The sequence below is a fragment of the Rissa tridactyla genome, chromosome 6 (assembly GCF_028500815.1).
Source record: "Rissa tridactyla isolate bRisTri1 chromosome 6, bRisTri1.patW.cur.20221130, whole genome shotgun sequence".
Lineage (NCBI taxonomy): Eukaryota > Metazoa > Chordata > Aves > Charadriiformes > Laridae > Rissa > Rissa tridactyla.
The window spans coordinates 18,216,770-18,244,353 of record NC_071471.1 but is presented as its reverse complement, the minus strand read 5'-3'; the positions used below and the strand labels follow the sequence as shown (position 1 = coordinate 18,244,353).

Here is a 27,584-nt window from a genome sequence, read left to right as displayed (position 1 = left end):
GAAGGACGCTCATCCCCAGCCCGCGGCGCAGCAGCTGCTCTGCGCCAGCCTGGGCTCCCCGGGGCCGCTTTCCCCACCCACACCTGCGATGAGGTCGCGCCCGGTCTCAGCCCTCTGGGGGAAAGGCGCCAGCTGCTGCCGGCCGCGCGGTGGAGCACGGCCGGCACTAACACCCCCCCCCCCCACGCCTCCCCCTTTAGCGTAACGAAGCAGAAACCCCCGGCCGGCGCTCGGGGACTGGCAGAGGCGTCGGGGAGCGCGGGCAGGGGGGGTCCTGCGATGCCCGGCGCCCCGCAGGGATGCCGGTGCCCGCCGCCGCTGCCGGCTGCGGGGCGGCGGCCGCTGCCCGCGACCCGGGTCCGTGCCTGAGCCCCGGCGGGCGGCTGGCGGCCGCGGTCTGCCTGGGCGCCCTGGGCAGCCTGGGCTTCTGCAGCAACCTGCTGGTGCTGCTGCTCTTCTGGCGCTACCGGGCGCTGCGCTCCCCCATCAACCTGCTGCTCCTCAACATCGCCGTCAGCGACCTGCTGGTCTGCGCCCTGGGCACCCCCCTGGGGCTGGTGGCCGCCGCCCACCGGGGCCGGGGCTCCCCGGGGGTCGCCTGCGCCTGGCACGGCTTCGCCAACGCCCTCTGCGGTGAGTGGGACCGGCACCGGCACCGGGGGGGTGGCTGCGGGGTGCTGCGCCCACGGACGGGGGGACGAGGCTGCGCCCCGCAGCCTGCCGTCGGGGAGGGGACGGGGAGAGGAGAGCCCCGGCAGGTGCAGGGGAGCAGAGGAGGGTTTGTCCGAGTGCAAGCGGGCTGTGTGGGGCGCTGTCAGTGGGGAGCAGCTCCCCGAGGATGCTCAAGGCCCAGGGTTGGGGTTAAACTTGCCCAACTTCAGTTGCTTTTCTGGAAAAAAGGCTCATAAGCCACCAGGCAGCGTTAAGTACAAGTCCTTCGGGCTGCAAGTGCGTGTTTCTTGCAGTTACTTACTCGCAGAAGAGCTCCACGAACTTTAAAGAATGAAAACGGAGCAGGCAGCTCTGAGCCTCAAGAGCTGCTATTTCTCTGAAATCTCCTGGCTTTCAGACCCGACTCCAGGTCCTGGCTGCGGGTACAGGCAGCGCTGGGCAGGCCAGGAGGAGGTTGCACACCCCGGGGCAGCGGGAGCGAGGTGGGGGCAGAGGAGCCACAGGATGCTGCCATGCAGGGCAGTCGCGATGCCGGTGCAGAGGGACCCCAGGAGCACCCCAGTGTGCAGGAGGGGAGTACAAAGCTCCAGCTCCTGGGGACTGGCGTGACTCCCGCCTTTACCAGCCCCTTCCTCGCATGCCAGCTGGGCACATGGAGGGAGACCCACATTGCAGAGGGGGCCATGGGGACAGCAGGTACACAGACCTGCCCCTGCCTCATCCTCCCAGCTCTGTGGTGTTGCTGCCTGAGCTTTAGAAACAGAAGTTTAGAGTAATGTCACTTTGAGTAACAATATCGTCTATTTACAAGCTTCCCAGCACTCAAAATCTCTCCCAGCCTCCTTTACCACTCCAGACACGGACACCCAGCAGTGGGGCCCCCCCCCCCAGTTAGCACTCATACGGGTCAGAAGCTTTCGCAGTAGGGTCACTGCTCTGCCCATCAGTAACAGCCCTGAACAACCGGAGGAAAAGAGCTCAGCATCCCATCCAGCCTGCCCGCCGCGGCTTTTGGAGACGTATCACTTAAACCCACTACAAAGATACTTGCAGCAGCGGTTTAGGTGTTCGCTGCCACCTCTCTCCCTGATGAAGTTATACAGGGTAGCAAACCAGCTTTGCGTACGTAAAACCTTTACATGCCAAGGAAAGTTTGAAGAGAGCATGTCAGCATTAACCAGCAGCTCCAGCTACATTCACTTGTACCTGCCAGCATCGCTTCCAAAAAGCAGGCTGGGAGGCGTGTGTGGAGGGGAAAGGACAAACTCTAACATCAGCATTACAAATTATCTCCCCCCCAGCACTACTGTTTGCAGAAGAAATCTTTGCTTTGCTGCTAAGGGCTTTTCTCGCCCCATTCCTATCCGCTGACAGTACCCCAGTTGCAAGAGACCCATAAATGTCTCTGCGCAGGCTCACGAGCAGCCCAGCACGGCCGTGCTGAGGCACACCAGGGCACCTGCTGGCACAGTGGGCTTCGTGACATGTTTTAATCTACATTTCTTCGTTGGCATATGGCGATAAGTCCGTATGAAAAACCTGGGGGGCTGTGCTTCCCCAGAGGGGGTTCAGGCTGCTGTACTTGTCAGCCGGCAGAGGGGCACCTCTCATTTTCCCCATCTCAGAAGAGGTGCCTTGCCCTGTGAAGAGGACTTAGATTTTTGCTGACTATTAAAGTCAGCTTTAGATAAGAAAAGTGTCGCTTTAAAGAGCTGCGAATCTTGCCCTTGGAATCGAGTTAGGTTTCAAACCCAAGCAACAAAGCGTCCGTGTTCCTTACGCTCTTTCTGCTTTTTCTGGTCTAACACGGAGAGACACAGCTCTCTATTTTGACTTTGTGGTTTCGTCGGGAGTTACAAACGCTCTGCAGGGAAAGCTTTCCTGTCTCTCACCGGGAGATTTATTTAAGCAGGTTCCTCCGGTGACGCACGCCCTCTTCCCACTTCCACAGAAAGGTCTTTTCTCTCCCACAACTGAAATTTCTCAAGCAAAGTCACTTTTGTTCCTCCGCAGTGTCTGCCCTTGCTCACGTACATTTTGTTGTGAGAATGCCACGTTCTCGAGGTCCAGCACAGCACAAGGCTGGGGGGTTTGTGCGAGTCTCCAGCATTCATACGGCCGCATGAAAACATCCAAGAAGTTCCTGGAGACTGTAACGTTTGGGAAGTGGGCAAGGAGAGGGAAGGTTGTGTGAAGAGCTCAGAATACAGGCATAGGCATTTATTGTTCCTCACACACCTTTCCCGCGGGGGAAAAAAAATACAAAAAAAAAAAAAAGACATCTGGGAGAAAACATAAATCCCAGGAAGCAGAGCCAACACTACCATTTCAGGCAGAAGCAGTGATGCTTAAGGAAGCCTGTGAAGCTGGATAAGCCCTGAACTTTGGGCAAATACCGCTATTAGCCCTTAATCCTTAAGTCTTACCAGTGCACCGAATACCAAATCCGGTAGAGAAACCAGGATTTTGCTGCAGGTCACACACACGCATAGGTATACATGCAGAGGGATGTGCTCAATTATTAATCAGTGTTTTGGCTGGACACATGTTTAAAGACTCCCCAGTTTTTGGTGAGGGAGCTCAGGCTCTCAGCATCTCCTGCCCTTGGAGGGACACCTCCAGCCCCAGCCCTTGCCACTGCCCCACAAAGCCACTGCCATCAGTCTCACCTTTAGGTGGAGTATTGCTTCGGGAGATAAACCAAAGCCTTAATTCAGCCACTTCTGCTAATGCAGATGTGTTTTTTTTCATACAGGCATCGTCTCGCTCATCTCCCTGGCTGTACTTTCTTACGAACGTTACTGCACCATGACGGGAACGACAGAGGCCGATACCACAAACTACAGGAAGACATGGACAGGCATCATCCTGTCCTGGACGTACTCCTTGGTCTGGACCGCACCCCCTCTTTTCGGCTGGAGCAGTTACGGGCCAGAAGGACCAGGGGCAACGTGCTCCGTGAACTGGCATTCAAAGGACATTAACAACGCCTCCTACATCATATGTCTTTTCATCTTTTGCCTTGTAATCCCTTTTGTCATTATTGTTTATTCGTATGGGAAGCTGCTGTGCGCGATAAGGCAGGTAAGTAGATTCCTCAACTGCATTTGTACTATGACCCCAAACCACTCAGAAACCAGTAACCACCATTTTCCACCATTACAACTTCTCTGCTGTCAGATGCGCTGCCACCCTTGGAAACTGGCTCTCCCGTGACTGCCTTGGTGACTGGCTCCAGTCTACCAGGGCTTTCAAAATCACATTCCAGTGTGAGCAGCTGCAGGTCCCTAGGACAGCTTCACAGACAGTTTGCCAGACCACCCAAGATACTCCTAATTACCTCGAATTAAAACTAGGAGGGACTTACTTACCTTGATGAGCTTGGTCCTAGGACTTCAATCCGCAGCAAGCCTATGGAGGAGTGAGCATCGCCTGCAGGTTCCGAGGCTGTATGACCTGGGGGGGGTGCTGGGAGCTGGGATTTCTGAAGATCATTGCTTCTTCTCTGAAAGCGTAAGAGCGAACCCTGGAAAAAAAGGGTGCTAAAAAGAAAAGTCATATAGAATCCAGCTGCTGGCAGGATCCAGGCAAAGTGAGAAGCTGGAGTTTAGCAAACGCAAGCTGTAAGGCAGTCCTGTGGTATGAAGCTTACTCCCTGCACAGAAAGCAAAGCCAATCCATAAATGACCATGAGCTGTTAATCTTTTCCCAAGATAAGAGAGATTCGCTTTTAATAGTGCTAACCCACCCAGTGCAGCCTTTGGTACGGAGCACTGTCAGGTCGGCACTGTCAGGCAGCTGGAAATGCTGATGCAGTATTTCTTTTGTTTTCTGGTGAGTAGCATCTGCATTTAGCCCGAGCTCTAAGGAGCGACGCACCAGCGCTGCCTGCTCACGGCACGACAATGGCCCTCGTGGGAGAGGACCCATGAGCGTGGCAACCCCTCTGTCGGGGACCAGCCTGCAGGCAGGCAAGGACCAGGCAGCTCAGGCCAGCCCACCCGCTCTCCCCCAGCACAAAGGGAGCATTCGCCACCCTACCCAGCCTCCCTTGGCCCCTGCACCCTGGGAGCCCACCCCAGGCTGGGCGTGAGCTCCGTCAGTGCTAGGAGGTCTGGCTTTGTCCCAGCTCGTGCAGCAAGTGCCTGAAAGATAAGAGGGAGTTAGATAAAATCACTCTATAAGCCACATTTCAGATGTAAACATTTAACTTAAGCTTATTATTGCTTTGGGACTTTGGGTAGAATTAAATCAAACCAGTGGAGATGGTTGAGTTAATCCTTCTCAATTGCCTCGTCACAAACACCTTTCGTTCCCCTGGTAGCGAGCTCAGCCCTCTTTGGCCACCCTTTGCTGGGAATGGCGACTGCTCCGGCACCACCACGGACCTGTCCCTGAGTGCGGGCAGCGGCTGGCTCCCACAGGACTCTGTTTTTTCCACCTTTTGAAGCTACAAAAACTGATTTAGAGGTGCTGCAAGCCAGTCCTGGCAGCCAAGACTGGAGCGGGAGAGTCTCTTCCTCTCCAAAACTACTCCACGGGCAAAACCCAGCGAGATAACCTGGATGGAGGGTTGTCCCCTGTGGGAAGGCCGTGCTGTCCCATAGTTGGAGCCAGCCCCAGGGCTCAGACAGGTTCTCCTGTCCCTGTCCTCCCCAGGGCAGCAGAGCCTTCATTTCTGCTGGGGCTGCACCTAGGTGGGAGCACCAAAGGGTGCTCCGACTTTTCAAATGAAATACTCTTCCCATTGATGCATCCATGACATAACATGTGAGGTTTTGGCCCCGGAGAGCTCTCTGTCTTCAGGACAGCTTCGGACACTCTCACGGGTGTGAGCGTTGGTGTGCCACCAGTTGAGGCGGCAGCAGGACTCAGCAGCTTTAGCAGAGCCCTCTGCAAACCCAGCGAGTGATGGGACCCCTTCAGGGATATGAACTGGTCCTCTGGTGACCACTGTGGTGTGGAAAGGTGACAGGGTGGTGGCAGGGGGCTATAGCACCTTTCCTCAGGGGTGACGAGTGTGGAGGTCAGGAGCTGCCTTTCCTGGGCTGCCTGGTCCTGCGGGGACCCCAAAATATGGGAAACCATCTGGGAAATAACATGAAAATTATTCTTGGAAGTGGAAGAGCCATTTTTCTGCAGTTTGTGCCAAGTCTGCGCGTGTGATGTGTTATATTTGTTTCATGACCCTGCGGGACGGGGCTCCTGAAGCCCCAGCATCCAGGACAGCTGGTTCTGAGGCTCAGCCTCTACCAGTGTCATCACACCTGATTTTCCAGAAACATGCCTCTGTCTGGATGCAAGTTATCCTGCCATGAAGGGGGATTTTTCATGAAGAGGGAAAGTCAACACCAGCCAGTGCTGCCGGAGACACCTGGAGCACGAGGGCTGGACACTGGGGAGCTCATTTGGGAAGCTGCAGAGCAAGGGGAAGGCAGGAGGCAGCGGAGCCCCAGAGCCTCCCATTGCCCACGGGCTTCTCCCAGCTCATCTTCCCCTGCAGCAGCAAGGTGCAGAAGAAGCAGCAAAATCCCTGGTGGGTGTAGGAGGGAGGAAAAAAAGGCTGAACAAAAGAAGCTTCACATGCAAGCTAAATATTTAAGGGATAGAACAACAGACTTTTTTGCTTTTACAAGGTCCCAAATTATAGGGAATACTCTGTAAGCCTTTTATCGTGCCTTCAGCTCCTGCCATGAATAGCTCCCTGTGACGGAGGTTATCTGCATCGCTTACAGAAGTAAAGTTGCAGTGGGAGATCGGGGTGTTTGGTTTCAGCCAGGCATGAAAAATTATATCCTTTCGCTTGACATTTGTATTTTCATGCTCTGGTTTCTGACATGATTGTCATCACAGGAGGTACGCAGGGATGCTTAAAATCTTGGAAATCAGTCCAGGCTCTCATAGTTTCCTGTGCTGCTTGCAAGTGGCTGACAGATCCTACCGTCTTGCTTCGAGCTCTCAGTTTCCTTAAGCCAAACTGTCACCACTAAGGGAGGACCCCCTTTTGCCCCCACATCTCATTTCAGGGTGGCAGGCGACAGCCAGCGGGAAGGGTTCGCTCTGAGCCATTCCAAATGAATAGCAGAGGAGCTTGAACATATTACAGTACGCTGCTGACAATAAATCTGAATACTGAAAACATCCATTAGAAAATGAGGGCTATTTAGGTTCCCAAACACCTTCAGCTTTCCTCTTTGTTATCTCCTTTCTGTTTTGATACCAATTTCATGCCTCCCCTGTGAAGCGCTGTGTGGGACCAGGTGAGAGCAAAGGCTGCTGCTTTTCCCGGGGGAGGCTGTTGTGCTGCAGAAGCACAATGAAGTTGTGCAGCGGCAGACAGCTGGGTGCCAGGGTTTACCTCTCCTTCCCAATGTTCCTGCGCGGGGGGGTTCACCACAGCACCTCAGCGGAATGGCAAGAGCCGGCTTTGCCTCCCATGGCTGTTCCCGTTCCCATAACGGAGTTGCTAGAGGAAAGCTGCTGAGTGGGGTTTGCTGCAAAGAGGAGGATCACAGAATCATAGAATGGTTTGGGTTGGAAGGGACCTTAAAAATCATCTAGTTCACCACCCTGCCCTGGGCAGGGACACCTCCCACTAGACCAGGTTGCTCAGAGCCCCATCCAGCCTGGCCTGGAACACCTCCAGGGATGGGGCAGACACAGCTTCTCTGGGCAACCTGGGCCAGTGCCTCACCACCCCCACAGGAAAGGATTTCTTCCTAATATCCAATCTAAATCTCCCCTCTCCCAGTTTGAAACCGTTACCCTGTGTCCTCTCACTACACTCCTTGATAAAGTGTCCCTCCCCATCCTTCCTGTAGGCCCCCTTTAGGTACTGGAAGGCCGCTATAAGGTCTCCCCGGAGCTTTCTCTTCTCCAGACTGAACAACCCCAACTCTCTCAGCCTGTCCTCATAGCAGAAGTGCTCCAGCCCTCAGATCGTCTTTGTGGCCTCCTCTGGACCCGCTCCAACAGGTCCATGTCCTTCTTGTGCTGAGGGCTCCAGAGCTGGACACAGCACTCCAGGTGGGGTCTCACCAGGGCAGAGTAGAGGGGCAGAATCACCTCCCTCGACCTGCTGGCCACGCTTCTTTTGATGCAGCCCAGGATGCAGTTGGCTTTCTGGGCTGGATGCTTTTTCCTTAGTTTTGTTAGCAGAGTTTTGGGAGCGTGTTATTTCCCCTATAGCTGAGCAGGTAGCTTCAGATGAGTACACAGGATCACATCCATGCTACGTGCCCCAGCAGGGAAGCTGTAAGCCCTCAGCTCAGACGGACTTAGAAGTTCACAAAAATGACAGAAGTGAAACAGCGCGTGGGAGACAGCTGGCAGCCACCCCTCAGCCTGCTGCAAGAAGCTGAAAAGCAATTCAAACAACTGCTTCTTATTTTGAATAGCCCAGTGCCCCAGGAGGTCCCAGGAGCCTGAGCAGGGTTAGGGGACATCAAGCTAACACATTCCAGTGCTCAGGATGAACCATGCAGGTGGCTGCTCGCAGCTGGGGAAATCCTCTGGGACATGAAGCTGAGCAGCACAGGAAAGCTGGATGCATCCTCCATCCAAATCCCCGTACTGGTTTGAAAAGCCCAGTCACGTCTGTTATTTTGCTGCTTCAAAACCATTCTAACCAGCAGAAACAGTGCTGGACATGGACAAGTCTCAAAGACAACTTCAGCAATGCAAACCATTCATGGGCTACTGAAAACCATAGTTTGGGATTCCTTCTAGGACAAATACTTCATAGCCAGCATCAGGTTCAACCTGAGCTCTTGGATGTCCTGGAGAAGCAAGAGATCTTTCTGGCCATTCCTGGGTTTCACCAGCACGGCCAGCCTTGTGGGACATGGGGAGTAAAGATGCCAAGTACATACCTGCTTGGGTGAACTGTCACATCAAATGTGGTCTTCATCCGAGTTCCCCCACTGGAAATAACCGGCTCACTGAAAGTAACACACAGGCAGCGGTTCCCCCGTTGCATCCATAAAACTTGCAGGAGACAACCATTCTGCTGCCGGGTTTCGGAATAGCTGTAGTCAGCACATGAGACCTTAAAAATGTTTGTTGGAAACAGATAAATGATTTGTTGAGCACAGGGCTTAAAAAGTCATTATTTAGAGTCTTTGACAAGCTTGGCAGAGTCCTCTCACATGAATTGTCAGAATGCAAATATAATCCATTCCAGCTTTTGTATCACTATATTACACCATGGATTTATATTTTTTTCCTTAATTCACTGAGAGGCTACTCTTCTGTCATCTCCTTGACAAATGAATCCGAAGTCTTGCCTCCAAATTATTATCTGTGGTTTATCCTTGGAAATTAGTACATGGACTCCATACTTTGCATTTCCGCACAGATTCCTGCCCCGGGTTGAGTTGCATCAGCGTAAAACTACCATAAGTGCAGCGATGCAGAGCTCCTGAGGTTTAAGGGAGGGTTAGCAGCTCTTTCACCTCAGACTCCAAATCTGACCAGTTTCCAGACTTTCAGTTCCCCTTCTTGTCCCACCCCGCCAGAGCATCCATCCTCGCAGGGGGAAAAGGAGCAGCAGCGCAGCAGCAAAGCCTGCCAGAGGCCAGGTTCTCTGGCAGGGCTGCGGCCCCATCTCCCCTTCTCCAGCTGGCACTGGGACACCAGCCAGGGGACAGGTAGCCAGCACCAGCGGCCCACAAGGACATTCATGCCATGGGCACCCATGCCAACGCACAGGCTGGCCTGCTGGCATGGGGAGGGCGAGGAGGCAGAGCACAGCCCCAGGCGATGCTCGCTGCCCCCAGCACCTCCCAGGCATGCTGGATCCATGGACCAAAGGCATGTCGGGGACTGTGGTGTGGAAATAATCACCTGTGGGTTCTTAAAGAGTATCCAGGCTTGTACCATCCTCGTTACCCACTGCAGAGCCCTCTGAGCCCCCTCGCTCTAGGGGGAATCACAAGCAAGGCAGGAAAAGTCAGGATCTAGGCACGCTTTCCATCAGACCTCTGCCCTCTTAGTTCCTCAAGTGTTATAGAAAGGAAAAAAAAAACGTAGCAAGGCATTTGATGTGTTATATATTAATTTCATTAATTAATCCAACAGTTTCTAGTGTTGGGGTAATAGTTTCGTATGGCTTGGGCAGAGGAAAATGGGGGGAAACAGCACTGTTTGACAACGATTCCCTTCCACTGATGAGAAGGGGAAAGGGTAATTACACTGGCCCTCGAGCATTTATCAAGACAATTATTAATGCTGCTGCACTGCTTACCCAGAGCAAATTGAGACTGAACTGGGGATGTGAGACAAACACATTCCCAAAGGCAGGAAGCATTAAAGCTTAAGCACTGAAACCCTTCAGATGCCAAATAAGAGAAATCGGACTTCAGACAGCTGAACCCAGAGGAGCCTGCAGTAACAGCACAGCCCCAATGATGGAAGGGAGCAATCACCTTTAGAAACAAGAAAATCTACCCACGTACAAAATAAACAAGGAATTGGTTTTCTTTGCTCCACTCGACTTCAATCCCAGAGAAAACGCAACTGTGGGATGCATTTATATTTTCCCCACTCGAATGGTAGCGGGCGCTCTCCTCATTAGAGCTGCTCGTACTTGGTTCATCATCAGAGCTGCCCATACTTGGTTGGTCTCTGCTGCAGGTTCTCCTGCAGTCAGTGCTCACTCTCAGAGCTGGAGGAGCTCTTCCATTAGCAATGATAACCATGGGCACTGGAAGATCAGACATCTACGCGAACACAAAATACAAATACAACAAGGGCAACAGGCCACGTGGTGGCTCTGAAGCAAGGGGCAACATTTCCACCCCCGGGTGCTGTGATTCCCTGTAGGATTTGCTTTAAGGGAGGGCACTGCGACTGTCCTCAGCTTCTCCAAGGAGGAGACATAGCCTGTGCTCTGCCACTGCGTTTGAGTGCAGCAGAGATTTTTCCAACAGCAGTCACTTACCTGATGAACACACTAAGGATTTTTCTAGTTGAAAACAAAGCAGCTGTGAACGTTGGGGTTTTTTTTCCCCCCTTCTAGCTCAAATATTTTTCAGCAGGTGTTTCAAAAACTCAGAAGCGAAGGGTTGAAGCCTTTGCAGTTGGGGAAGGTAAGTTTTGCAGACTGCTTTCAGGCTGCAGGACAGCAGGGAGCAGCCGTGCCCCGCAGGCAGAGCTGCACTTTCCTTCTTCCCAGAGCACAGTCACCCGCCAGTGCCAGAAACCACATTTTCCTCCTCCACTGGCTCTACGTGATACTTCGCTGCGTATCGCAGGGGTGCGGGGCCAGCCCAGGCTCACATCCTGCACTGTGCTACCTGCCAGGCAGCGTCTCCATCCATCCTGTTCTCTGCCCCATCACTGCCCTGGGTTTCAGCCCATGACCATCTAACCTGCAGGGAAAGTGTGCTGTGGGAGTGAGAAGGGAGAAATCGGCCCCCAGAACTCAGCCATTTTATCATTAGGTAAAGGAAAAAAAACTAGCGAGGAGACTCAGCAAATGAGCAAATCCCATCTCTGCCTTTCTAGGGGAGCACCCCTCGCAGCAGTCCTTGAAGCACTGCTTAAAATCCCCTCCAACTCAGCAACCAGATGCAAATCACTTCTCATTAGCAGTTGCTTTGGGAGAACACCCTCTCACCCATCAATCCCTGGTCTAATGACTGGTCTTTAAGGCTCTGCAGAGAAAAATACCACAAAAATGCAAGTCTGGGAGTAAGATTCACTGCCTCACTTTTACAGGTGGACTGTGTCCGAGCTCCCCTGCCCTGACAGTAACCTGCCCCCAAAGGGGCTCCCACTCGCTCTTCGAGCCCAGACAACTAGAGATAGATCTGCAGGGGACCGAAAGGAGAGCAAAACACTAACCCGCAGCACAAAGCCATTTCAAGCCTAATGAAGCTCTACTCCAAACACCATAGGTTTTCCATGATAGCAGCCAGGTTTCACCCCCAAATGGCCAAATACTCTACCTGAGCATACCGGAAGACACAACAGACACAGCAGCACATCGCCAGCTCCCTGGGTTCACAGAGAGGGATCCCCCTTCACTAGGAGACGAGGTTTGGCACTGCAAACCCTCCACACAGAGGAGCCTGAGAGTCTTCTCCGAGATGTCCTGCAATTGCAAAGGTCCCACTTAAGAGTGCACATCAGCACAGAGTTGCTATACAGATATACTTGGCTGTTACCACATGCAGTAGCACTAATTCAATTAATTTTCTTTTAAAACACACCCATCTCGGAGCACGGCTATTGCCTGTGCTCTTTGGGAGACCCGTGCAGGGTGTCCCGCTCCCCTGGAAGGGGAAGCACTAGGACACCCTTCCTCATGGGTGGGCTCTGCTGCGTGCCAGGAGTGAGCCTGCCCTCCTGGACACCCCAAGGACACGCTGGACAGACTTGGGTGAACAGATCCTGAGGGTCCTATTCTCCTAGTATTTGATTTTATATCTAGAAATCACATAGTGTTTGAGAAAAGCTCCACTCTCAATGAGAAGAGCGTGCCATCATCACAGTCATTACCAATTACAGCAACAAAGAAAGATGCAGAAGGAGGGGAACCAAACCAGTGTGAACAGAAATAGTGCTGAAGTATTTTAATATTCATTCTCACTGACAGATGTGCTATGCAGATTAATAACTCCGAAGGACATGCTTCCTTCGAACTGTAAATGTTTCCTGCTTTACCCATCTAAGCACCCCAAAGCCTAGAAGCTCACCCGCTGCGTTACAGAAAGCTAAATAGGAGAAGGACGAGGCAACGCTGAGAACCCAGAAACCTCCCAGCAGCGCTGCACCATGCCCGCACTTAGTACGTAAGCTTTTGCAAACATCAACCACGATGAATTATTTCAATATTCTGATATTTAATATGAATAATTAACCACTTGTAGTGATTACAAGACCTCTCCTTACAGTTATAGAGCCCTCTGTGTTTATAAAGGCAAGCGAGGAACTGAATTTAGATTTAAATTTTAATCTTCAATCAGGTGGTCCACCCTTGTGAGGATGGGGATGGGTGCAAGAGGATGCTGTGAGCATTTGAGGGCATGTCTGAGCCACAGCGCTCTCTCCCTCGCACAGCACAAGGCCCTTACTATTACTCGTCTGGCACCTTCCAAGCCCTCCCAGAGATGAGAAAAATTACAATAGCAGAGGTGAAAGAGGTCAGCACAGCAGATGGAAATGGAATTCTTCTTCTCTCTCCCCCGGCTTGCCTCCCTATAATCTTTGGCAGAGGTCTGCCTTAATGTTGGAAACCACAGCTTCCAGAAAGCAATCAGTGGAGGTCCCTGCAGGGGCCGTGTCATCCCCTTCCAACGGGACAAAGCCTGGGACCACCTTCTCTTGCTTACAGCCACCTTTAAGTGCTTTTGGTCAAATTTCCACAGTATCGTTCTTGTTAATACGCTTACCACAGGAGATTTTCCACAGCTTTAATTTATTGGAAAAAAAGACGACTTGCAGAGGCAAGTTTTCACCTGACTCTTAGGGCCAGGCAGCACCGAGAGCACAGCCCAAGGGTCAAGAGTTTTATTTGGACCCACCTCTTAGTGTCCCCTCTGTAAGAATAAGCAAACTTGGGATATTCTGGCGTAAACCCAACTCATTAAGGTATATGAACTTGCCTTTAAGGTTGAAGTTGTGTGGTTTTAAATACAATTTGATGCATAAGCATTAGCGGGGTTCAGGAGCACAAGACGTTCTGCACATCATGAATGGTCATAACATCTGTCATCTGGTTCCCTTCCCCTGTAGCCGGGTGAGGTGGACATCTCTACAGCACTCCAAAAGCAATGGGATGCTCAGGTCAGCCCAAACCGTGCCTCAGTCACTGAGGGAGTCAAAGGTGAAACAGCATAGGAAAAAGGCAGGGAAAAGGAAATGTTTGGCTGGAAAAATAGATCGCTTACGTGGACTGTCATCAAGCCTCAATAATAAAAATGTACTCATCTAGTTAAAGGTTTCTTTGCATTTTCACACGGCCCTAGAAGAGAGGGTGCCATCTCGTAGCAGTGTAATCCACAGACATTCGCTCTTAAATCTCTACTCGGGCAAGAAGTGGGCAGAGGGGCAGTGCAGGTGAGACCAGAGACCTTGGGCAGGGAAAGCAGAGCATCTCCTAAGTGAACCCACACACGAGGCTCAGCTCCCTCAGGCTACATGGCTTTTGCAAAAAAAAAAAAAAAAAAGAAAAAGGATGGAATTCTGGTTGAAATTAATTAGTGGTTTGAGGCAAAAGCAATTTCTTACGGATGTTTTAGTCCTCCCTGTGCATAAGGTGTTCCACTATCCATAAAATTACACTTAGTCCCAGGCAAGAAACCAGGCGCCAAGAATGCTGTGTGCTGTGGTCATGGAAGAAATGTGCAACTGCTGCTGCGAGAGTCTCCACAGCCCGCCACCCGCCGCCTGCCGACACGCTCGCTTCCTTCCTGGAAATCCCGAGGAAGGTTTCCCAATCTTGAGGATAATTGCATTTTTTGCTCTTGAAACTAAGTATTTTAAAACAGTTTCCACCTCTGCTCCCCACTGCTAGCTCAGCTTTGCTCGGGCTGAAGCAGGAGCCAGAAGAACCTCCCGGTTTCACCGAAGGCAGAACGGGGAAGCTGCGGGAGGTGGTGGTGCATTTTCTCTGACTTGCGGAGGACTGACAAACCTCTTCCATTTCACAGTTTCTACAAGGAATCGCACACATGCAAAGAACTAGTATACAAAAAAAAATAAATATATAAATCCCAGAGAGGTTTAGCAGCTGCCCTCTTGTACATAGGAAAGACCTGGACCCCAACAAGGCCAACCAGCTGTTATCGCACAAGGGACACAAGAAAAGGTTTATCTTTGACTCAGATGAAGGAATCTGAGTTTTTGCCGCTAAGACAGTGATACTGCTAAGCCTCACGAGATGTTAGTTTACCAGATCTAGACCAGGAAAGCAGCACACCAGGAAACTGGAGAGGTAGAAGTTTCCAAGTGACAAACCAGCATTGCTGCTGCTTTTTGCCTCAAGTCATTTTAAGTCCTGTCTCCTGTTTTGTTCTTCCCCAGCTCTCTCTGTGCTGTGCTGCAGTCTGACCAGCTGGGTTCAAACCTGTTACACCGATGTAAAATCTGTTTGGTGAAGTAAAAGCCCAAGGTCTGCCAGGAGCAAAGCGCTCCTCCCATGGACAAGCGTTAAAATGGAAAAACAACATAAAGTGGGCGACTTGCTTTTCTCACTCTTGTTTCCACAACAAGGCACTGAATGCACGGGAATTTTAAGAAAGCCTAAGCTCTGAATCAAAGATTGTATGAAAATATTGTCATTATCAACACGGGTAACATGTTTCTAGGTTTTATGATTGCAGTGAGAAGATTTTAAGCATAATTCAAAGACTCAGATGCTAGGAAGGATAGAAAAAAACTTCCTTAAAATTAAAATCTAACCTGATCTTGCAACGTTTCTGGATGGTAGCATCAGCCACTTCTTTTCCTTGATAAACATCAGTATTTCCTCTCCAAGTAAACTTTTTTTCATTATTAGGAGAGACCATGAGCTACTGTGAAACCAGCCACCGTATCACTGCCCCCTGTCTCAGAGCTTCAAGGACATTCTCATTAAGCTTTTGAGGTTAACTTCTTTCTTTCTCTAAGCACCCTATTGACTTTTTGAAGCTTTCTGCTGGGCTTCCATTTCTTTTAGCTCAGCCTTTGCTAAGCAAGCCTGTGCTTGCAGAGGTAGGCTATTCTCACGCCAAGAGGTCTCGTGGACTCTAGACCTCTTGTCCCCGCTTGTCAGGCTCCCTTGGCTTTGTGCATGGGATACGCCTGATGGCATTTTAAGCACCTCGTAGCTCTTTCCAAGCAACACACAGATGTACTGACGTGTGTGCCCATAGATCTCCTGACCTGAGGTATGAGCATCAACCAAGAACAGACAGCACAGTAACACTGCAAAGGGCTGAGAGTTTCCCCTGAAGCATCCAGCATATCTACTGCAAACCCACTACCGACATTTATCAAGTCTTGAGAGTAGGGCATACGCTGATGTGCAGGGACCATCAAGAAGTCTCACACCCACTTTAGGAGATTGAATTGACCTTTAATGTACAGGCAAACCAATTTAATTGCAACTTTCTTAAATTATAGTCTGGTTCTCTAGTACGTATTCAAGTAACTGCCACTATTAATTCACCAGGGCAGAGTATGACGGGGTATATGTGATTTCATAGCTCTCAGGCACTACTTCTTGATGCACAGGCAGTGATGTCTGAGGTGGTTCAGCTGCTGCCACAGCTCAGGGGTGTCTGTGCTGCCTGTTTTAGAGAAATACATCAGCATTGCTCACGTAGGCCAGGGGACTCAGCTGGTGTGCTCAGGCCATCGCATAACCAGTTTGGTTGAGGTTTTTTTCCTCCCTCCATCTCGCTTTATTCCAACTTTTCTCAAAGATCCCCCTCCTAGTCCCGTGAGTATCCTTGTCAGCTCTCCAAGCTCTAAATACTATGGTGTTTTGACAAAAAAAACCCAACAGAAAACACGATCAGTCACTCAGCTGAGATTCTCAGATCATCCTGGGGATTCAGGAATTAATCCCAGTGGGAGCTTCATGGCTAAAGCTCCCAGGTGGCCCTGGGTGTACTCAGCTGTGCTCTCTTGTCCTGGATGTTACTGAGCAATCCCATACGCGTTGCTGAAAAAGCATATTTGACTTTCCTAGCAATGTGATGACTCCGTTATTTCTGCACAGTATGTGTCAGCAATATCAACCAGGAATGTGCTGTGTCCACAGTGACCTCTATTTAAACCTGTTCTTATTGTTTGTTGCATTATTCTCTCATCCATGTCCTTCTCCTGACCGTGGCACCCAGTGCCACACCACACAAATGCTGTATTTGTGAGCATGCCCGTCCTACACCAGGAGGATGGATGTGTCATTAACGGATTACGGTCAATGAAAAAAAAGAAAGAGAGGCAAATTAATCACTTCTGCAGGCTGAATCACCATCTAGAGGTGCTTCTCTGTGGTAGAAAACATAAAGTAACTTGGCTATTAAATGATAGATCTCAGCACAGGGACTGTCCTTCTCCTGTATCCATGGCCATCTCCACCATGGATCCTGTCTAAGAGCAGAAGTTCGTACACGGCAGAAGCACATCATGGTTTATAATGTCCAAGGCAGAGGCAAACAGGCAACACAACAGACTCCTGCTGCATCCAGCAAACCCGCAGAGTCATGGGCTGCATTAGGAGAATGCATATTCCATCAGCTCATCTAGAAATGCCTATATAATATATGGGACTAAGTACTTCATTGGCCCCAGTGTTTGGCATCTTTGTGATCAAGCTTTAGATGAATTTTGGCTGGAAAGGGCACAGTGAAGACTGTTATGGCAAAAAGGACAGATTACTTGCAAGAATGAATGCACAATAACATTTCCAGTACATTAGCCTTTGTTCTGCTCACGTAAGTTCTCATGGAAAGTGACTCCAGCCCATCGGGAAACCATCTTTTCACTAGGCAGTGATGGTCCCCAACGTCAGCCTTTGCTGGCTGTCCATGGACTGAATGCTGAGCAGAGCCCAGGATAAACGTGGTTAGGACCTTAACTGGGTGTGGCAGATGTTTGCAGAGATTGCCAACTATTCCTGACCTTTTTTTAGTTTCCCGTGTCAAAATTAACACCTGTGGGAAGCATGTGAAAACATCACTTTTGTTACATCCCAGTCCAACTACATCGGGCCCAGGAGAGGTTCGCAATGATTCCAAGTGCGAAATTAAGACGCGAATAAGGTCAGATGCTGCTCACTGCAGGTTTGCAGGTTTATTGTTATTCCCCAGCAAAAGTGACTAAGACAAGCGATAGAGTAAAGGCAGAAGTAGAGGAAAGACAGAAAAGAGAAGCAGTATTACGGAGCGTAGCAAGAGTATACTCACCACCACAGGCACAACAACATCTCAGCGATCCCCCAGAAGTTCAGCGGCATCCCGTTGATCCGTGGTTGATGGTGGTGGGAGTCTCGGTCCTGATTCCCAAATTGTGGTGGGTCATGGCGCTGGTTATAGTCCAGGTAGCCCAGGTGGGGGTCCATAGCTTGACCAATCAGCGTGACGGTGGCCTTTGGCCGGCTAATTGTCATTTTACACGGTTGCTGTATAAGCTTTTCCTGCCCCCTTGCTGTTTGGGCAGCGCTTGGCACGTGCTTCAGCAGTTTTGGAGTTAACATCAGAGGCTCAGGTGGCCCCCGGGCTAGGCAGGGTCTGGCCACTCTGATAGCCAGGGGCCTGCACCCTCCCCAGCTTGGGGGGCAGCTCATCCTCCTCAGCTGATGGCAATCCTGGGTGGTGACTGGCAAGCAGGAGGACGGTCTGCAGAAGGTGCTAAATAGATACAAGCAAGCTTCTTGTCGGCCTGCAGGCCTGCCGTCGATTTGCAGAAGCCTAAGTAAGCTTTGAGACAATTATTTTGAAGTTCCAGTCTTTCACACACTCTAAGAGCAAGATGTGACCAGGGCCTCCAATTACAGTGGAGATGAACCCCCCACCTCCCCCCAATCCTGCTAACTCCGTACACTGGACCACACATGGAATGTATGGAATGAGTGATACAGAGGCATCGTAAATTTTAGAAAATGGAGAAGATCATTTTTAGGAGAAACAGAGACTCAGTTTCCAGAAAGAAAAAATAGAGCTATAAAAGCACATTTCCTGTGGATGTTTTCTGTACCGAAACCTACAGAAATAGTGAGGGGGTTTTTGTTTTGTTTTTTATTTCTTGCACAGCAGATTGAGGTTTAGACTTTTGACCAAACCAGAAGTGAAGGACACTACAGCAGCTCAGTGTGGTGCCAGGGTAACCCTGGGATAAATTCCTGCAGCAGCATCACTGCTGTTAGCCCTAAGACAGAAACAACCCGGGCTGACTTTCCAACCTCTACGGGCCAGCAACTACGGACAAGCTACCTGCGACAGACTTGTGCTTTTACCTTCCCTGGAAGTTATCAGGACTTAAATTAAAGAAAAAGCCCACGGCATCACTTGTCAGCATCGCACAAGCTCCTGTCCATCCACAGAAGTCGATCCGACAGAAAAAGTCGGGGCATAGCCCTGGCGTTGTCTGTTATATCCACATCATCATCTGCTGATGATGTGCCAGCAACATTTCCAGGGTGCTGAGTTTGTTTAATTTTGCAAAAGTTTTCTGCATGTGCCTTGAATATTAATATCAAGGTCCCAGGTTTCCTTGACTGACCAGGGGAGCCTCGCAATTGAAAGCAAAAATGCTTCAAGAATTACAGAAGGGGGAGGATATTCAAAATTTCTGGCTTCAGGAAGAAAATAATCACTTCCTACTGCTGGCAAGGAAATTAAAACCTTTCCTTGCTTATCCATGAAACGATTCCCTGGCAGCATCAGTTTGAAAACTGAAAGCTTTCCTTTTTTTAAGGAAAGGAGAGAATACTTTAAAAAGTAAAGAGAGTAATACATGACATAGGTTTGCCTGAGAAGGGTGCTGTTGCCCTGGTAAAACGCGTGCCATCAGAAGTACCCCACTAGCTTTATTTCAGTGTTCAAGCCAGTGACAAAAGAAAGCTTTTTCTCCCTGTTCAGCTGTGCCACACAGCATCAGGATATTCAGGGAGAGACGTAGAAACCAAGTAATACACCGGCTGCCCTGTGGCCTGAGCTCTGCTGGAGGTTATTAGATAGGAAATATCTCCAGAGCCCCGCTCTCCTCTCAAGACCATGCTGATTTTCATCTAGAAAACATCCAGAAAACATTTGTATTCTCTGACCTTACCTGAAGAAAGAGGAAAGGGTTGTTAGCTTGCCATTTCTAAAATCAATAGAAGTCAATAGAAAAAAAAGGAGCTCTGGTTTTCCTCAAGGTGTACCACTCACAAGGCATCGCTCATCACCTGCCCCGGGTGTCTCCTGGCATGGGAGGGCAGACAGAAGGGCCTCAGGAAGGCACAACGAAATGGGTATTTTGCGTGGGGATAAAGGAAAGGACTCTGGCAGCCATCTGCTGATGCCTTTTGGTGCCTCTTCTCAGGAGCCTAAAATCAAGCGCACCTGATGCAAAACGCAGCTCCTCTTCCATTTCCACCCCTGTATCCATGTGCCCCAATCCAGCTGCTTCTACTTCATCCCACAGCCTGAGCGACTTGTAAAGTTTTCTACCAAGTTGGGGCAGACTTTCAAAAAATCTGAACACAGGGAAAATGTCATCCAGAATCAACTCCATGAAACATAAGAAGATAAATGTGAGCTTTCTGTCTGAGATGTCTGTGAATAAATCTGAGCTACTGATGCCTGTGGGCGTCTGAGTGAAATATTCACCTCTCACTAATGGAAATATTTTGATTAACAACTTTATTTGCCTCGTGGCAAATACCACTTTTTTTTTTTTCTGTTAAATCACAGACAAGTGTCATAAAAGATTTCATTTGCACATTAACAGGATATTTATAAAGTATTCGGTAGGAGATTTCCCTCAGCAGGCAACTACAGATATGTTCTGCTTTTTGAACAGTTTTGGTTTGGTTTTTTAATTGGTCTCAAGGTGACTTCCAGCGCACGAATAGATCCCGCTGGATTCCCCGTAAAAGTGCTTGTACTAGTTTCTTGTGCTTATGGCAGCACTTTGCAGTGCAGGCATTACACAGCAATCAGGAAAAGGTCCAATTTTCAAAACATACTGAAAACTAGGAAACAAGGTGAGACATAAGACAGCAGTATTTCTATACAGTATGATTTATTTACGAGTACACGGGAACCCCAAGTCCAGAGAAGGAGCCTGTTGTAAATCAGTTGTTTAATTCAACTTCTGACTTTTCCAATGGATTCCAGGGAGAAAGTTCTCTCAAACCCTTGTTCTTCATGTTCTTGCCTGTCTCCTGTCCTGCCCCAGTGGCCTCTGGGTACAGAGCATTCCACCCTTGGCTGGGTGCATCGCTGCTGGTAGGACACGGACAAGCAGTCCTTCTGGGACCACTGGGTCAACCATCCTCCAGTTAGACCAGGGCAGGTTCCCCCTTCTTCCCTCCGGCCCAAGATACTCACGTTAAATGCTGTCGTTTAGAGGAAGCTGGAGAAGGCTATTCCAGATGAAAAGCACTATTGCTAATCCTATTCCAACCGTTATGTACACAGTTTGGGTACATAACATACAAACCCTGCCCGCATTGGCCAGCTCTTCTCCAGCCAACAACATTTCAGATGACACTGCCAACCCTGTCCCTAGTGCGGCCGCTCCAGGAGCTCCCATGTGTCATCATCTGCTCCCGTTATGAGCACTGCTAATAGTGTATTTGTGCTTCTCTCCCACCCAGGTGAGTGGCATCAACAAAGGGATGGGTCGGACCCGGGAGCAGCGCGTCCTGATCATGGTGGTGGTGATGGTAATTTGCTTTCTCCTTTGCTGGCTGCCGTATGCGACTGTGGCACTTATAGCTACTTTTGGGAAACCTGGTCTCATCACCCCTGCAGCCACCATCATCCCATCCATCCTTGCCAAAAGCAGCACAGTCTACAACCCCATCATCTACATATTTCTGAACAAACAGGTAAGTAAAACGTTATCCTTACGTCTACTCAGATTCAATGTATGCAGGAAGTAAAGAAATAACGAGGGGAAATAAAGAGTGTATTGGTCACATCACTGAAAAACCCCAGGAAAGGGAAGCACAGAAAAATTGCTACGAGGAGCAAATTTCATTGACAAGTCCAGACTTTTGGAAGTTAAATAACCAACTTCCCACATGTCCAAATGGCAACTGATGGGCCCTTTCTTTCCACTACACAATTTGATGAACAACAAGTTAAATGTGGAGGAGAAGAGAACAATGTTCTGGCAAGCATGAAGGCATCAGATACTGTCTGAAGTTGATTCAGACACATGAAGTCTTGTAAGGACGTGAGCCTTTGCTACCCTACGCCATGCCCTGGCACAGTGCATTGCCCACGGTAATGTCCCTTATTTGCAACATCAACTTCCTCTTTCCCTATTTACACTTCTAACCCCCTGGGTACCCCCTAGGTACTACTGAGCCCTTCCCTGCATGCGGGCAGGGGGAGGACCATGTGCCGGTCCCAGCTGTAGTCCCACACCCAGCAAGGGGAAAACTCACGATCCAGCAGGGAAAAGAGTTCGAAATCATGAAACCTTCCCCTTTCCCCTCCCAGTAGGCTACATTTTCTTGTGCAAGCTAAGAAAACATGATGCTGTTAATGACAAAAATCATAGAATCATGTAATGGTTAGAGTTGGAAGGGACCTTAAAGATCAACCAGTTCCAACCCCTTGCCCTGGGCAGGGACACCTCCCACTAGACCAGGCTGCTCAAAGCCCCATCCAGCCTGGCCTTGAACACCTCCACATCAAGGTGATGCACAGCACACAATGGGCAGGAGCCCCTTGCACAGGGATGGAGAATAAAACCTCAGAAGAGGAAAGGGGGGTGAACAGAGATCTACAGAGAACAAGCAGAGATCATCAGAGCTAGTTCAGCCCCTCAACCATCTACAGCTCCATCAGCCCACGTAAGTCAGGCACATTTCATTGTTCTTTGCATTTCTGGTGTTATAGCAGGTGGATAATTTGTTTCTCTGAATCCAGCAAATCTTCCACTTTAATTAAGTTTTGGAAGCTGTTAGGAAGCACAGACAGTAAATCACTCCCTCCCTCTCGAAAACAAATGATGATGGTAAAGGATTGATTTGAAGTCTGGCAGTAACTGTAGGTGTTTTTACCGGTGCGTGAGAAATTCCCGAGGAGTAAAAAGTTTCCATGACACGGTCTGTCAGCTCTACTCACTGTCACTAACAGCTCGGGGAGTATGTTGCTTTCTCTGCTCATGCTCAGCCTCCTGCGGAACTCCCCGACTTCTTCCCTGTGACCTGAACAATTCTTTGCCTTCTCCTTTTTTTTTTTTTTTTTTTTTTTTTTTTTTTTTTTTTTAAATAAATTCTCTCATGAAGCTGCCTGGAACACTGAAGGGAGATTACCATCCCTTACCAGGGGAAAAGCACCCAGCCAGCCCAACAGCTGCCAGTGCTTCCCTTGTGCTTCCCGCAGCCCCAAGCCTTGCTCCCACGCTGGGAGCACTAGCCAGAGCCAAGCTTGTAAACTGCAGCAGCATGACCTGCCGATCCGGGTACCCAGGGGAGAGGTGGAAGCCTGAGCTAATTACGGTAACGGGTAACTGCCGTCTCATCCCAAATCCCGTGGTGGAGGCACGAAGAAGTCGTCTGGCTGACTCTCACCTTGCTCTGCACCTGACCCATTCCCATGGCCAGAGCCTCCGCCCTGCGAAGACGACTCTGCATCACTTCCACCCCAGTTAAATCAGGAGAGGCAGGTTAAAAATCACAGGCTGATATTAACATGTTCATGGGCTGGAAGCATCACCCTATGAAACAACAGAGAGGGTGCGGAGGACTTTATCTTTTCTATGGCTGCTTTCTTATTTAATCTTTTTACTAAATATATTGCTTAGAGGCAGCAGGTAGACACAAATTAAACAGGGTTTATCCATGTCAAACACATCCCTTAAGTTCACGCTAAACTTTTACTACCAGGGTTACGTACACGTTTGTTTTTTTTTTTATTTTTCTTCTAAATGCCACTCGGTTTTCATTGCTCAGCTAGTATTTTAGGAACCATCAGTGTTCAGGTTTCTATATTCAGTACAGACCACCAAGAAGTCAATACTCAGAGTTTCACTACGCTCAAGAGAGCAGACAGTAGAAGCACCTCAGATCAGAATACGCTGACCCAGTTTGTTTTGATGTTTCACACACATGTGTGAAATCCTTCGTACTAAACACCGGAGCCTTTCCCATGCAAGGGACACCCCAAGCGCCCACCCAGAGGCTGCTCCGGAGGCAGCAGAGCCACGAAACACAGGGTCCTGCGGGCTCTGCCCAGGGAGGGCTCTGTGGTGGATTGTACGACCCTTCGTGCTTCCTCTGCTCTGTCTTTCCAGCTCTCCCACTTCTGTCCAGCTGCCTCCCTTCATAAAACTCATCTAGGAAAGTGGCATTGCTAATTCCTCCGTTAGATCTTGCTCCAAAACTGGTTCAAAAGTGAGCTGTGTGCAGAGAGGAGGGATGGCCAGAGCAGGATAAAGTGAGATTTACTCCTTAGTGAGCCATGCAACAGAAAAACCCCAAAACCAAAAAACAAACCAATGCCAAAACACACAGAATAATGACGCAAGTTAACCCGAGTTGTCTCAGGCTATGTTTCAGCACGACTCAGTGCTGCCTCCACCTTTCCTCCACCGCCCTCTCCATCCCATCCACCTTCTCAGGCAGCCTGCCCTTCCTGTCTAACACTGCAGGTCAATGGTTTCCATACCTCTAAATTAAGCTCCACAACTATGGTCACAAGAGGAACTCCTAGGAACTAGCGTGTTTTGTTCATGCCGCACTCAAAACACTGGTGTTTATTTATACGTGAATTTTAGATGTCTGACCTCTTTGGCTGCTGGATCATCTAACTGGTCCCAGATGTTTTATTCCAGTTTTGAGTCGGGGGTTTCCTTGACCCCTGCGTGACTGTCAGCTGCCCCTGGGATCGCAGCTCACTGTGCTGATGAGCAGCAGAGTAGAGACCAGCTGGGAGCCAGCTCTTGCAGGAAAATCCGTCTGCCAGCAGCAATCCAGCTCCTGGAGAGTTACAGCCTGGCTGGTACCATGAGACCTGCACCAGAATCACCCCTTTGCCCTCACACCCAAAGTGAGGTGGTTTTCCTCCAGCAGCATCCCTGTTGCCTTTTTGATTTGCAAAATATTCCTGGGGCCTCTTGCAAACTCAAGGCTGGGAAAGGACAGGGAGAAGCGGCGCACCCAGCCTCCCGGGGGTGCAGATTTGGGGTGCAAACAGGAGGTGCCGGTCACCCAGATAACCACGTTCAACACAGACAGCTTTCCTGACGCTATGGAAACCTATAGGGGATATCTTGTTAACTCATGCAGTTTTAATTTCTAATTTCATGGTATTTCTAAAACACTTCTACATCCCGGCTTCCCCCCAGCTTTGGTAAATGTTCAGAAATCTCTGATTGGGCTGGATAAAAATCAGAGAACAGGCCAGATAAAATAACATTTGTGTCGAGCGAGTGCCTCCAGGCAAGGGGTAGGTGAAGGTTAAACAGATAAAAGAGATTCTTACGCTGTAACAGAAATTTCCTGGGGATTAAGCAACTACAGAAAGATGGCTGATAAGAGCCTCACCCGCCCACACAAACTCGACCACGAGGGGAGGGGGGGGAAGCAAACCCCAGAAAAATAGACATTTTAATAAGTAAAATATATATATACACACATTATATATAATATAATGAAATAAAGATGATAATTACTTTCTTGTATAAAGTCTGTAATTCCTGTGAAACTTCAGTTTCTCATGAAAAAAAAAAAAAAAGGCCTTTCAGCTGATGCAAAAATTGTGTGAAACTTCTCAAAAGCCATTTTCCCTAGGAAGCAATCCTGCCGACAAAAAGCAGCGTGATTTTTCCCTTGGCTGCCAATAGCAAGAGCTGTCAGGGCTTGTTGCTATCAGCTGCGTTGTACAGAGAGTCACTATTAAAGTTGGTTTGGACTCTCTTGACGCTAGAGAGATCAGCTCTCAGCGTCTGACTGTGCAGTTGTAGGGAGGCCATGCAAACAATCTAAAATATGTCTAAAATACGTTCTAAAATATGTATTTCCTCTGCAAAAGGCAGTTTCCTTAACTTCACGCAAGAGCTCCCCCCCACTCTCAGATGCGCTGTATGTTTTTCCGTGCAACTGAAAAAAAAATCCCTTGAATAATGGATGCCAACCCCACCCCATCTGAGAGCTTAAACCAAGCACGTTACACAGCTTTTCATCTTTTCCCATGTCAAACACAAATCGAACCAGCCAACATCGCTTCCATTGGCGATTCAATTAGCTCAATCCCTGCCATGCTTTTAGTAACGGGATACATCAATAACCCGACTGCAGGGTAGCACGAGCGGTCTGTCAGAGCCCCCCAAAACCTCCACCCCACAACAAACTGACAGCATTTACCGCTGAGCATGTGGTCAGCTCAGCCGGGTAACAGGCTCCTACAAACCTGAAAACAGCCTAAAAAGCATTTAGTCCTTCCTATTCTCTGTATTGCTAGATAGAATCATAGAATCACAGAATGGTTCGGGTTGGAAGGGACCTTAAAGATCCTCTAGTTCCAACCCCCCTGCCCTGGGCAGGGACACCTCCCACCAGACCAGGCTGCTCAAAGCCCCATCCAACCTAGTCTTGAACACCTCCAGGGATGGGGCAGCCACAGCTTCTCTGGGCAACCTGGGCCAGTGTCTCACCACCCTCACAGGATAGAATTTATTCCTGATATCCAATCTAAATCTCCCCTCTTTCAGTTTGAAACTGTTACCCCTCATCCTATCACTCCACTCCCTGATAAAGAGTCCCTCCCCATCCTTCCTTTAGCCCATTTAGGGACTGGTAGGCCACTGTAAGTTCTCCCCGGAGACTTCTCTTCTCCAGGCTGAACAACCCCAACTCTCTCAGCCTGTCCTCATAGCAGAGGTGCTCCAGCCTCTGATCATCTCTGTGGCCTCCTCTGCACCCACTCCAACAGGTCCATGTCCTTCTTGTGCTGAGGACTCCAGAGCTGGACACAGTACTCCAGGTGGGGTCTCACCAGAGCAGAGTAGAGTAATATAGTCAGTAATATTTATATTAAATAAAACCACAGGTTGACTGTTACAGGCCTGCCTGAAAACTTCATTCCTGGCTCTCTCCCCTCCCTACTGCTTTTTAATCAAGGGACAATGAAAATATAAATCGATCTAAAAAATGAATTAAAAAACCCAACTGCCCCTAAATAAATACAGCACCCAATCTGCAAGCAAGCAAAATGCCCCATCTGGATTTTAGCAGTTCACCCATCCCCTGTAGTGCTGAAATATTGCAGTTGTGCCAACATTGCCTTGTTTGTGAAACACTGGCCAAAAGGACTTCTTTTTTCTTCCTTGGTTTCATTCTTCTTTCATTGATGTGCTGGGTTTGTGTGCCCAGATGAAGGAAAAAGGCAGGCATCTCTCTCCCCCAGCTCCTGCTCCCTGGGAGCATCCCACCTTAGCTTATAGAGACCTTGACCTCAGCACGAGCTCCCATTTAGCACAAGGACGTAGTGTTTCCTACAAAACAATTCAGTTTCTAATACAAAATATGATTACATCCATTTTTTTTTCAGGACCAGCCCAGGAATTGAAATGAATATAAAAAGATTGTAAGATGAAGCCTGTCTTATAAGAAGTGAAATGAATGAAACCCCTGGTAACTTGCTGTTCTCTCTGTGCGTGCGATAGTTTTACAGGTGCTTTTTGGCGCTCCTGAGATGCAACAAGGCAACCATGGAGTCCAGCAGCAAGTCCTGGTCCAGGCCCTGCTGGGCGCTGCAGCGGGCGCCGGGCGACACCGGCCCCACGGCGGCCAAAAGCCCGCACCTGCCTCTGCCAGACATCCCACCAGCTAAAAGGGCCACGCTGGTGGCCCACTACAGCCCTGAGCTGGGCTAACGCCACCGGCTGCTGCTGTGTTTGGGGAGTTTGAGTCTAGACGCATGAGTTTTGCCAAATAACCTCAGCTTGTGGCTTCATTTCTGACAAAAACTTGCCCATCTGCTGCCTCAGTGGTTGACTTCACTGATAAGCCATCTCCCTCTTTCTGAAACACTCTTCACCAATCAAATACCATGACTTTTTTGGGAGTTTTGGAAGAAAACAAAATAAAAAAACTCAGATACCTCTAGAAAAAGGTTTAAAAAAAGTTAAAAAATAAAAAAAAAAACCCAACCCATGTGCCAAATACTTACTGCCAAGACCCAACCAAATGCAAAACCCCAAACCCACCACCAAGACGACAGAGATCCAGAGCACTGTGCTGCAGAATAGCTCCA

The 27,584-nt window shown here is 49.4% G+C and overlaps 2 protein-coding genes across 4 annotated transcripts in view; one reads left to right on the top strand and one right to left on the bottom strand.

Moving 5' to 3' along the window:
• The window catches only part of LOC128911342 (G-protein coupled receptor 35-like), a 34,246-nt gene extending 26,943 nt beyond the window's left edge, over positions 1-7,303 (bottom strand). Inside the window, exons 1-2 of one of the 3 annotated variants that reach the window (XM_054206066.1) lie at positions 7,031-7,303; positions 4,044-4,198 (exon numbers count right to left, since the gene is read on the bottom strand). The gene's annotated coding sequence lies outside the window, so the exon portion shown is untranslated. Of the gene's footprint in view, positions 1-4,039; positions 4,441-7,030 lie in introns of those variants that run through there. The other 2 variants (XM_054206068.1, XM_054206065.1) reach the window with 2 other exon arrangements.
• LOC128911080 (opsin-3-like) lies at positions 300-26,959 on the top strand. Its single transcript, XM_054205333.1, has 4 exons — positions 300-633; positions 3,428-3,756; positions 20,969-21,202; positions 26,880-26,959. The coding sequence occupies exons 1-4, from the start codon at positions 300-302 to the stop codon at positions 26,895-26,897; spliced, it is 915 nt and encodes a 304-aa protein (XP_054061308.1). The 3' UTR covers positions 26,898-26,959.
• The last annotated feature ends 625 nt before the right edge of the window (positions 26,960-27,584 follow it).